A 13,133-nucleotide genomic window follows, 5' to 3' on the forward strand; every position below is an offset into this window, starting at 1 on the left:
CAGTAGATGGAGGTGCCACTGGTCCAGTGCTACCAATTCCTCATTCGACAACCCAGTAATTCATGATCCCGGCTGTGCTGCATCCCATCTTGTTATGATGTGGTTTTTATGCATGCTCATGTCCCTGAAATAAAAGTTAACAATTTAATTAATAGCAGCAGTGAGAAATTTCCAGCAGGGCACAGAGATTGCAAAATGAAGAAATTGAAATATGTAGCAGTGTAGTACAATCCAAAAATCAAGTGTTTAATTACACAAAGCTATAAATGCGTGTTAAGTACTCTGTAATCACAATGCTGAATTCCAAAATTTAAAGGCTGTGTGTATCTATTTGAAATTAAAAGTTCAGTTTGAGTATATAAGGGAAATCTAACGAGGAGTTTACATGCAGTAGATAAAAAGATGACTACTGTATCAGTGATTACAAACAGTGCTTGCTGTTGCTTGGGGGAAGGCTCTATTAAATTTATATAATTTTTTTAGTTTTTGGCCTAAACTTTTCTTTTTTTTTTTTACCTTGGGCAGTTCACCTTTGTACCATTTAAGATTATTAACTAGACTTAACCTGCTAAAATTTCAACAAAATTGGAAAACTGGGTTTTTTTTCCAAAACTTTTAATAAGTAGTGTCTGTCGGACAGTTGTTCTATAAGACCTGTACGATGACGTGACCCTTTTTTGTCTGTCTGAAGAGTTATGTCAAACCCACTGCACAACAATATTTCAGACGAATAACAAATCTGAGCAAGAAAGGCAATAAAAATTCCATTTTTGAGAAAAAGACAAGCCCTTTGTCCGAGCTCTCCTCTTTTTGTTTTGCATCCTGCAGTCCTGCAAAGTCGGATGAAAAATCAGCCTTCTGTTTTAAATTCAGACAAGGCCCTGTATTGTGTTTCACGGAGGGGAGCGGGGCCTTAACATCATTCCTTTAGCATGACACTGCACTCTGCAGCTGACTAATGAAGACTTCTAATGAGATCAATGTCTCCCCAGACATGGAAAACAGAGACACACATGCCTCTGACAAACTATGAATTGAATCGATGCACCAATTATAATGTGCACCAAGATCAGGGTTAAGAGTGTAAGGACAATGAAAGTCAGATAAGACAGCAAATTACTTAGGACCAGGGGTTAAAGTGGACCGGAACGATCTGGAAAGGCATTCAGGCACCTTCGATTAATAAGTAAATAAATCTGATTGGCAGTTTCATACATAATAATGTGAGCCAGTGGACCGTCAAAAAATCTATAAAGTTTTTACCAGCCCTGTCTGTCTGTTTACCGGACCTCTCCATGTGCCTGTCACTCAGAGTCCACATGAAAGCGTGCTGGGTGCAGATTCAGGGCCTGCGCCCACAGACACCACAGAAACATGTCTGTTTGGGTCAAGTCTTCTGGATGTTGTTTCGCTGTGCTGTCCTTGTAGAGTTTTGTCTCATAAAGTCCTTTACTTTCAAAAGCAAAAATAAAACTTTATACAGCTCTCCAGTCAACCAGCAAACCATACTTCAGCACTCAGTGGGATCAGTTGTTATTAAGGGCTAGAAGTCAAAACAGCCATAACTCTAAACCATTTTAATAAGAGTTTGTTTTTTTTGACATTGTAATATCAGCACATAACATGTACAGTCCCACAATGTGTCCACTTCCATCCGAAGTGCTGCACAGGAACGCAGGCGCATGCATTTTTTGCATGGGTGGTCCTGGTGGAAATTTAAAATATAGAGTATACTGTGGGAAGTTGCTTCAGCAGTTAGAGAAGTTGCAGTATTAATGCTTTAACAGCTCATAATGTTCATGTTTAATCTTGTAAAAGTAAATTAGCTGTCAAGACCCATTTGTAATGAGCTTGTAAAATCAATTACTGATGCGGTAATTCATTCATTCACTTCATTTCTGAAATTCAATTTCGATACAGAACGTGAATGAGAGTATGTGTTTGTGCTTATGTATGTTTTTACGGGCCGTATTCATATCTCCCAGCATTGTGGAGTGACATTCCAATTAGTGGCCAGTGAATCGTGAGCTGTTATGGTCTTTCATAGGGCTGCCAAGCACGCGCCCAAACTGAACACCTTGAGCCAAAACTAGACAACGGCCCTCAATGATGATACTCTGAGTAACTGCTCAGCTGCCAACGTGCCAAGAAGTGTGCTTAAAAATCTTCCTGGGGGTATCAGACTTTACTGATGTGGTTGGAACAGTGCACAGGTCAACAGGTGTTCAGGTGCCAATTTAACAAGATGGAGCCTTTCTAGAAATAAGTGATGAAATTCTGGGAAAATAATGGGTATGCCAAAAAAAAACCCTCTCAGCTCCGGATCTGTAAATAGCAAAAGGTGTTAAGGAGCGAGTAAAACACATGTCCGTGTATGACAGCTATCTTGATAGCGCTTGATAATAATGGCGACCCTGCCAAAGTATCAAATGTACTCCATACAAGTGTTTTATAATACAAACCCATCACTTACAGGTGTATAGGTTTGGAGAAAAATAAAGAGAAACTAAGAATATTCAAATACAACAACTATTGAACTCTATGGTCAATTTTCTCCTTTCAAAAGAGATTCTCATTTCTACATGACATGCAGAGTGCCCTGTGGTTGACAGCCATTCATTACCTCTAATAGGCCTTCCTCCCATTTCCTGCAGACCTCCTGTAGCCTGTATGTACAGTACGCTACTCTGCCACATGACAGAATGACAATGAGCTGCAGTCTCACAATGTTAAGCACTAGATGCGCTGAGACCGTCACATTATTTTCCTATATGGTGATGTGTTCTAGCTAATAAAATGTCACTCTGTTGTAGTAATGGTTTCAGGATGCTATTAGAATGTGTCTAATGTCCCAACGCAAATGTTGAAACGTAGTAATAAAGAAAAAGCGGCTTCTACTTGACATTGTGGATGACACGCCAGTATCAATATGTCCTGCTGACGCTAACAGCTATGTAATGCTGACTTTATGTGAGCATTAAGTATGTTCTTTTTCATGAATTGATCTTTTGACTTGGTCTTATGTATAATCACTGAAAAAGAAATGTGGAAAATATGAAAATGTTTAAAGCTGAACGTGACATTGGATCTAAATATAGACTCAACTATTTGCAGACTTAAACTTGGGGAATAAAAAAAAAAAAAAAAAAAAAAAAAACATCTGTTAAGCCTCACTTCTTTAAGATCACCCTTCCAAGACAAAATGTCCTTAATTGGTCATTTGGGAGCCTATCATGGGACTCGCTGTTTGCTGTTCAGCTCCATAAAACAATAACACTGACATGTAGTTTATGTTTCCTAATTCAAGACCTCAAATGAGACCAGAGACTGATATAGAACAACAGGGGGATGTCAAGTCATCATGTACTTGTTAGTAAGTAATTTGTTTGATTTTGTTATGAGCACAAGTGGAAATCATTACTGTTTAGCAAAGTGTCTCGAATTTCCACTGACATTTATCAGTGATAGCACTGCATCCTATTATTTGTCTCCTCTTTTCTTTGTGAAAAACAATTAACTGATGCTGCCAGAAGAAATAAAAAAAAAAAACACACACACCAGTGTATTTAAAGCACAGGCAACTATCTATGAAGACTTAATTATGAGGATAAAAAAGAAGTTTTTGACCAAATTTTCACATCAAGTTTCAAAGAACATCGGACAAGGAAAACATTTTGAAAACAAACAACCATCAGAATACTGAACCTGAATATCCACAATGCTGTTATGTTTACTCCCTCAGTCTTTTCAGTCATGTCGTCTATAGGCCTACGGTTGGGAATGTACTGTAATGCCTTGTTGTGTTAGCATTATCCATACATTTTACCAAGGTTTTCTTCTCAAACACTGAGTTCTGCAGTGGCAGAGTGAGATTCCTCATCTAAAGACAGGTCATGGAATTTTTTTCACGCAGTTTCCAAAGATGGAATGCAGTGAAAGCTTGTGTTTTGTTGCCACATACTACACGCCAGTACACAGGTCAGCTGCTCAGCAGGAGGAGAAAACAGTGTGTGTATTTCAATTAATAAACTATCAGATTATCAATAGAGAGGCCACAGTGATGCAGAAATGTTTATCACAACCACATCATTTTGCCACACTTAATTAAATCCACTTGAAAACATTTCTTTAGCAATTTGAAACATCACTCATGGTTATTTCAGAAGGCACAACTCTGCTAAAAATGCCAACAGCCATTTTAAAAAATGCAAGGAATTTACTGACTTCTCGCTGTGACAAATACAAAGAACCCCTGGACTCATTTGGAATTGATTGTATTCAGTTATTATGAATTTCAGCCTTTCTGCTGTCGCTTTTGTGCTGAAAACCTCTTGTAGTCCTGTTTGTATTCCACTGCAAATTCTATCCAAGATAATACGTAAAATTACATCTAATTATCTTCTGACAAAAGATAATCTTTTATAGGATGTATAGCGCCCACCACCACACCCACCTGTGTGTGTGATTCTGCTGTCCCCCAAGCCACTTGTCACCAGCCGCCATCAAGAGAGATCATCGTGGGGTCTGAGGCAACACAATCTGCTTAACTAAATACCCTGGTACTGGAAAGCCATTCAGTCACCACATAAGCAGAAGCGAATGCGTGTGGTTCTCACAATGCGTAATCCCCTCCACTGACGACCTCCCCCTTTCTTCTTCTTCTCCCCTTTTCTGTCCTTCTCAAACTTCCCGGGGAAGAACAAACACAGGCTCTATTGTCTGGGATTCGCATCTGAAGACTGCAGAACACTCAGGGCCTTCATCGCCATGCAAATAGTCACAGCCCAGACTTACAAATGGATTTCTATCTGTTAGCTCTCCGTTTTTTTTCCTCGCCATTTTTGTGAACAATCCGGCGCTTATTAGAGTCGAGCTAGAGCATGGAGGGGATGGTAATTTGCCCACTGTAAGGCCACTATTTCTGCTGGTGATACGACGGCAACAGTCTGTTTTTTGACATTCAAAAGGGAGGGAGCATGCTGTTCCTGCATGCCTCATCCTGATATGGTCAGATTTAAAAATTGACCTGTCATGACTCCGAGTTGCAAAATCAGTCGAGATATTGTTTTTCATACATATTCTCTAACTTGTTTACATGTGTTGGTGGTCTGGCCATAAAATGGGGGGGGTCTCAACTCTACATTAACTCACACTCTCTAAATCATATGACTTCCACATTCTAATTCTGCATCCCTGTTAACTGTTCAGTTATCTTTAATTACATCCCAAAAAGATGTCAGACTAGTGCGGACTAGATAGACCGATGCGTATGAACTGATGAAGCCCCTTGGATAAGAGGCGAAACGTCTTCCCAGACAAACATATGTCCAGTTGCCTTCGATTCAATTTTCAAAGAGAGATCCCAAAAAGATGTTTAAATCACTTTGAGCATTTTCATATCAAAATCTCTTTCTTTAAAATATTTTTGATGACTCTTCTTGAACATTTATATTAATTAATCCCATTTAAATGTGATCTGGGGCAGCTAGCTAATCCCTGATACCAAATAAAACCACACTTGATCACTAACTTGTAGGTTGTTGAAGCTAGCAGAGCGATATCATGGGTGTGTGTTTGGATGTCAGCTGGCAAATACTTTCACTGATTTCTCACTCCCCCTCCTCCCCCCGATCAAACAGTTGACGGAGGTGTGGGTGGAGCATTTACATCTCCACAGGTTAACTCACTACAGCACTGCGTCGTGCAGTATTTATTAAGCCATGCAAATTTTTGAGCAATCCAATCAAATTTTAGAGATTTGATTAAAACCTCTCTCATAACTAAATGCTACCCACATGTTCTGTTTCATTCAGAAATACGTCACAACACTGAAGCTGAAGATCAGGCCAGTGGAGAGTGTAATAAAGTTACTATTATACTATACTTTACTTACTGGTCTTTTATAGGTATTTGGTTATTTGATGACAAATAACCTTTTGGATAAAATACTCAAAGAGGATTCATGACACACTCTTCGTAAACATGGTCACCTCTGAGGGCTAGTTACAAACCTAAACAATGCTAATGGAATAAATCACAAATAAATCATCAGAAAGCTCTAAGAGGGCCAAGCTAGCATTGCTGGGTGCAAATGTGTCCAAAGTGGTCGCACCAGCCTTCGCTCAGAGCTTTGTGACAGGGCGGAATTTGTTATTTCGGAAGTTGAGATTAGTTCTCCATGTGAACTCCACGGCTCCCATTCTGATTCCATATCAAACAGAGAAATGTCAGGACCTGCACTGTGACATTTAAAACCCCCATTGTAGACCTTGTCTAATTGAGCCTCCCTCATTATAATGATGGAGTGCGGACCGACCACTGCAAAAGAATATCAGAGATGAAAGCTGTAGTTTAGTGCCAGCGAAAATTATTTACATTCCAGCTCTCTTCTCCTCCCCCAGTGCAGCAGTGAATCCCACTATCTCTCAGTCTGTGGTGACATTTCAGGACCGTCAAATAATGGGCATAGAGTAATGGTCAGCATATTCGCAACAAGATAAAGGTGAGTCTGGTCAAATCAGCATTCAACGGGATGTCATGTTGTATAAATAATGTAACCTGTAATGGTGATACACTGCTTGTTTATATCCTGTATTATTCACTATCAGTGAAGACACCATTCTCTTCACAGGAGGCACAAAGAGAAGATAATGTGACTCTGACATTAAACTGATGGTTTGTTTTTCTCATTTCGCCTTCCATCCTGCGCTTCTGAGGAATGCTTTTGAATATCTCAATGAAAAAGAAGTTATTTTCTAATCAAACACTACACCAGCGTCAATATAAAGTTCACAAGTTCAGGCTGACATGAGATGAAGAACTGAACTGTTCAGGCTTCGTCATGTTAGAGGCAGATGTGCCCTTCACGGCTTACATTCGTATTGTTGCGATGTCTCACTGTAATTGGAGGAAGAATAAAGCGTCCTTGGCATTCTGCTCAGTCCACTGTGGTGAATTTGATGAGGATGTCACATTAAAAATGCATGTTCCTCATACGTTCTTTGGCCTTTGTCTTTAGCCATGGGAAACAGCGGACACTTATGACAAATAAGGACGGAGCTGACGCTGCCTGAGGTGGATCGCTCTATTCGACAGGAAGCATCGTCTTTTCCCAGCGTCTGCCTCCTCCACATGAGACCATGTATTTGTCAACGCCTGGGCTGATGGAGGGGAAAAGAAATTGGGTCACAATAGAAAAGCTGAATAGACTTATAAACATTACTCAAAGTGGAAAATCCAAGCAAAAACAAAATTCTTCACCTGATGAAAAATGATGATTTTTCACAAGGATTATGCTCAAATAAACCAGCCTTCTTACATCACTCCTTATGTGTATTTTTGTAGTACTTTGTTTTGTTTGTAGTCATCTTTGAAGCAACAGCTCAGACAGCCGCCTGGTGGCCAGCAGCCAACTGTCGACCAGCTGCTAGGCCCATTACTTGTGGGACATCTCCCGCATCCTCCATGAATCTGCCACAAATGAGCACTAACTCGGCACTCCTGAGCAGCGAGGGAAATCTCCTGAAAGCACACAGCAACAATTTGTTTACATGAACATTTAGAGTCATTCTGTTCATTAAATATACAGCTCAAGGTGGGAAGCAACTTAAGTGCATTTGATTTACCAGTGCACTTTGACCAACTTATGTTTAACCTGCGTGTTTTGTGGAACCTTATACCTATAGAATATCTGTACAAGAGTTGTAGTTACTTTTTATTGATTTATTGACAAAACTTACATAGGTAAGCTCGTGTGTAATGCATTGCTAAAGGTGCAGAAAACACCATCTTGACCAATATAATATGCTAATTTCTGATTGGTTGGGAGTCTGCTCAAATTGTCACCTCAAACATAACCTCAACAGTTAAAGCACTATTCTAAATCAAAAGATATTGAGCTGCAAATGTTGGAAGTAAAAGTCCCATTCATTTTTGCCACAGGCAGTGCTACATGACTCACAGATGGAGGACTTCTAGGGCTTGGATGGGAATGAAACTCAACCAAAAAGATGAGCAACTGTGTTAGAAAATACCTAACTCTCTGACAAATAGTCTGAGGTACATAGAAACATCAGGCGAGGTTAACTGCGACTATCACCATGCTTTTCAAAGAGAAAAAAAAAACACAGTTGCATTGTTTAAAATGTTCTGTTAATGTGGAGAGAAGAAGATTACAGTGTTAGAGAGAACAGATAATACAATTCACCACTTAGATTAATTCAGTTTTTCAGATTCTGGACAACAAGGCATTCTGAATTTGCTTTGGCTCTGATTTGTGCTTTTCCTTCATACCAGTGTTTATTGTTGTATTTAGAGTAACACACTGGCAATGGAGCTGGACGGTGAAGCAATTTTGCCCTAGTGGTTGCACATGGTATTGTAACCACCGTGTCACATGAGATGCATTATGAAGGATTGGAAAGTGGCCACAGTATATGTACAGTAATACAGTCCAGGGTATCTTTATGTAAAAAAAAAAAAAAAAATGCAGAGAAAGAACACCACAAAGGAAAAGCTACCTGATGTCAGTCAAACTGTAGAGGGAATTTTACAACATTAAAGTGGGATTTTGACATATCTTCTGTAGCCTATTCTGCTTACAAACATAATGCACTTGCCTTGAGATTTGTCTACATGGTGTTGAGAACTCGAGTTGACTAAAAGTACAGCCACCTACGCTAGCCGCCGAGGTAAGAAAATCATATGTCTGTTTTTCTATTTAATGTCAGCAAAGTTTCATCTTCTGAGAGTGAGAACTGACAGCATTTCTCAAAGGAGACACTCAAGAAACGAGCAGACTCCTCTCTGTTCTCGGGGGAAATATAGTTTTGAGTTGAACGTGTGGTATCCATCATGCTGATGAAATGCATAATTAATTCTCATCATTCCCATAATCCTTCTGCAGACTTGACCGCAAAGATGAAAATTACAAGCCGGGCCCGTGTCAGCAGGCTGGGTGATATCTATTGTAGTTTTCTCACTCAGTGGAATAGAAATGCAGATGATAAATCGGCAAGGTTACAAAGTATTTACACAAATAAGTTGAAAACAATCGATCCATGCGCCACACTGTCATACCCTTAGGGATGTGGTTCCCCTGGAAGAATGCACAATCCCCCTGGCCTGGGTTCATTCGAGACGCAGATTGTGTCTGATTGATCAATGAGAACCACTGCTGAGCCATCAATCTAACAGGAGTGGAATAGGAAAAAGGGAGCATTAACATGTATAAGCTGCCGTGTCCCGACAATGTCCTCTACTTTGAGTTGGTGGGAAAGCAGCCACCTCTGGGGACATGAACAATAGTGGTAAGTGTTAGACCTGCAACAGGAATGCGTTATATAAGGACAACAGGGACGATGTCAACATCTCAACTCTTTTGTGATCTCATCTCTGTCACAGCAGAGGCTCCCTATCTTTGTATCACACCAAAAATATATATCTAATATATCTATCATGAAGCTGCTGCTACTCCTGCACAGTGTTTTTTTTTTCACACACAGGTTAGAGTGTTAATAATCTCTGAATTGTAGAAAACTTGAATATCACCTTCAAATGCCCTCCCGGTAATCATCACTGCAAGTCACTAATGAAAGCATAAAATTGCTGGCACCTTTTTGGCCACCTCTGTGCTGCAGTATTTAAGACAAACAGGTGATTAATGAGTGATTTGTGCTGGTATTGCTGGTAGACAGCTGTTCCATGTTGCAGCAGTCACTGGGCGGAGCAGCTAAGAAGTATTCGTCAAGGTCTTTCTGTAAGAGTGCTTCTGAGATCCTTTACCAGGGAAATAGCTAACATGTCGTGTTGGAGGATTTGACAGTTGGTACATTTTTACAAACTGCTCAGCGTACCATTTCTACAAAAGTACACAATACAGATCCACATGCAACAAAATTCCTTAATGTCAGAGTGAAATTTAAATTCTGTAATTCTGTCATAGAATTGTGTGAGCAAATGTAAACTGTAATGACACTGCAGCAACCGAGTCAGTGTTTCAGACATTTTTGCAAACGTATTTCAACATATATTTTTTGACATATCTCAAGCTTCTAAGCTTCAGGCCTCTAGGTGGGTGTTTCTCATGGCAGAGGTTGACATTTTTTGAGAGCCAGCGTTGCCAGGAGACACATTTCTCAACTTCTGTGTTGTGCTAATGACTGGAGCAGGTCATTTCTCTGTAAAGCTGATGTTGATACAAGGTGTTTTTCTCCCTTTCCTCAACAAGCACGTGTCGCATTTGTTATGTACGGTTACTGACACTTTTTCTGTGTTAAACCGAATCCCAGACCTTAACCAAAGTGCTGTCAGTGCAAGGAAGAAGAAGAAGTCATGGATGTCAACAAGGCTGGATACAATCATGGATACATACAGTTAAAGATGCAACAATCAATAGTCCATCAAAATAAATAAATAAATAAATAAAAATCAGCAATTTTGATAGTCACACAAAGGATGGAAGTTCTACCTCCAGAAATTGTTTTTATATAACTATATAAGCAAAGACCATTACCAATCCAGAGCCAGAAAGCCAAGAGGTACCAGAGGGAAGGAATGGTTGCAAACTAGAAACTGCTTATTACAGCTACAAGCAGCTCATCTGAGGATATTGGAAGTTAAAGTGCTTGCCAAAGGGCATCTTGACACACGTTGACAAGTGGTGAGAACAGCATGTCTTGTTAACTTCTGCCACCCTGATCTTTGCACCTAATCATAGAGGTTGAGCAGGTGACGTTCCAGTAGCTTCTGCAACCACCCAGTGTAACCCTTAAAAGACAGCATTTCATTACATGCTGTGCATTGAATAACAATATTACCGCGAACTGTGTAAGGAGTTAATGTGTAGATATGTTGTTTCACAGAGTAGTTTACTTCTCTGGCTGGTTTATGATAAATAATAGATGAGTTTATAGATTACAACAGATTCTGACATTATTTCTTGCAAGCTGCAAAATATCTGCGGGGTGACCAAATGTCAGTTCTGGGGATATACAGTATAAGCTTAAATATTGACATTCAGATTGCAGCAGAATCAGTCTTCATAGTAGCCAGGCACAGTAATACCCAGCTTGTGGCATTATTCATTCAGTCCTGCAGTCATGCATTGGCGTGGTAGCTAATCTCTGCCCTCAAGGCACTTCAGCAGTAATGCACCTGTTAAAAAATCCCCATCCATGTCATTCTGAATTGTAAAAAGATTAGCTAATATTTTATAATGGTTTTGGGGATTTGTTGGACACTTGTGTGTTTCTCTCTGGCTGGAAGGCTGCACTGTCACTCAGTTGGTTTCAGCCCAGTTTTTTAGGAAAATGGTTGGACTGGCAGAACAGTTGTTAAAATGATCGTCCGCTTTATGCTCTGGAAATATCAAAATTCAGCTCTATAATTACGCTAACCATTAAGTAAAATTGTCTATGTTTTAATTTACAAATGACTAATGACAGAGTGTTGAGAACACACACAGCGGTGCAGGAAAGTCTTTCAAAAGCCATTTTGTGGCCTCGTGTCACAGGGCTGCAGTTTGCTCTCTCATTTAAATTTTTCTAATCTATTTTAGGCATGCACCTATTTTTGGTATTCTTCTTTTCAGCTCAAACAGCAGGATCATTTGAGAGTATCGTTTCTTGCTGATTATGCAGCTATGATCAACAGCACTTGGTTTCACTGGCCTAACATTGTCGGCACTAAATATTTTTCACACACTTGTAACGTGAACCTTGTTGAAGGAGATCAGAATGAAACATTTATATATTGTTTTAAATGGAAGTTATAGGAGTTTTAGTAGTGACATTACATAAGCTACAAATTTGCACCTGCAAAATGTTATTAATGAAACACTTGTATCTGTTTCTGTGTTTGAAGCCCCACTAATCAATTTCTATCACAAACCTGCTTTCCCTCAGGCGTCCATTGCCTTTACAATTTTGGAGTTGTTATGCTTCGTAAGCACTGAAATAAATCATTTCAAATTGAACTGATTCAAATTGAATCATGGGCAGAATGTCTGATTTTTTTGATGCGACACCTCTCTGCTGAGAGAAACGGAAAATATATCTGTAATACCTACAGATTGACAGTTGGTTTCATTTTGACAAATGTGGTTGACTGGACACTAAATAAAAACTGAATAGAGTTTTATTTATTTGTTAAATCAACAAGCTAATCAGTTCAATTATCACATCAACAGAGAAAAAAGTGAAAAACAAATTCAACTTTCAAGTTGCTAAAAATACACTGAGTTTTGCTACAGTAATGTTACATCCTCAAGAATTCTGTCTGTGTAGACCAGGAGCACAGGCCCACACATTAGGATGTGTCCATGTCCTAATGTCTGGGCCTCCTGTGTAACCTTTTTTAGAAATAGTATATAGAGAATATGACTTGGCCTGAAAAAAAAAAAAATTCAGTCCGATTTTTTTTTTTGGCTTTAATTCCTGCAACCACGAGCAGCTCTGCTGACACTGTTGGAGACTAAGTCCCTTACAAAGGGACACCCTGGCACAAGGTAACAAGTAGAGGTAACAACAGGTCTTGTTAACATTTTTCACTTCACCTAGCAGTTAGACCTGTAGATGAATGTGAAATGGAGTCCAGGTAACTATACAGTGAAATGACCGCAGCAGGAGAACCATAAGGTAGAGAGACTGCTTTGAAAAGTGAAGCCATGCAACATCTCACAAAACTCAAAACTCACAAAAAAATGTTTGGTGACAGACATCAGTATGTCTGTCACAGTTCTGGCCACCATGAAAACTAGTAAAACAAGAAGATGCTAACGTTGCAACACAGATTTCTCATTATTCACTGACTGTTTAAGTACCAGCATGTTTAAATAGAAACATATGTTTAGATACATATTTTCACTGTGGAACAACAAAATAAAAGACATGAAGGGACAAAATGCCTCAGGAGAAAAGGTGGGGTGCCACGGTGGCTTAGTGTTTGCTCACAGCAAGAAGGTTGTTAATCCAGACCTGAGTTCTTTGTGTGTTATCACTTTGATTAACTGGCAACCTGTCCATGGTGTGCCTAGCCATTTGCACAATGCATACTGCGATACATATCAGCCCCGGCAACGCAACCACAAACATGTACAGCAATAGTCTTTATTTATTTGTAATTAATACACTTTT

The 13,133-nt window shown here is 39.5% G+C and overlaps 1 protein-coding gene across 4 annotated transcripts in view; it reads right to left on the reverse strand.

Annotated features, from left to right (window-relative positions):
- Window position 1: 1 nt before the first annotated feature.
- LOC121200337 (protein disulfide-isomerase TMX3-like) overlaps window positions 2-13,133 on the reverse strand; it is a 195,233-nt gene continuing 182,101 nt past the window's right edge. Inside the window, exons 18-19 of one of the 4 annotated variants that reach the window (XM_041065575.1) lie at window positions 7,319-7,521; window positions 7,021-7,160 (exon numbers count right to left, since the gene is read on the reverse strand). In XM_041065575.1, the coding sequence (XP_040921509.1) occupies window positions 7,383-7,521 (139 nt within the window). In that variant the 3' untranslated portion in view covers window positions 7,021-7,160; window positions 7,319-7,382. Of the gene's footprint in view, window positions 125-7,020; window positions 7,161-7,260; window positions 7,522-13,133 lie in introns of those variants that run through there. The other 3 variants (XM_041065574.1, XM_041065577.1, XM_041065579.1) reach the window with 3 other exon arrangements.

Source organism: Toxotes jaculatrix, chromosome 20 (genome assembly GCF_017976425.1).
Source record: "Toxotes jaculatrix isolate fToxJac2 chromosome 20, fToxJac2.pri, whole genome shotgun sequence".
Taxonomy (NCBI): domain Eukaryota; kingdom Metazoa; phylum Chordata; class Actinopteri; family Toxotidae; genus Toxotes; species Toxotes jaculatrix.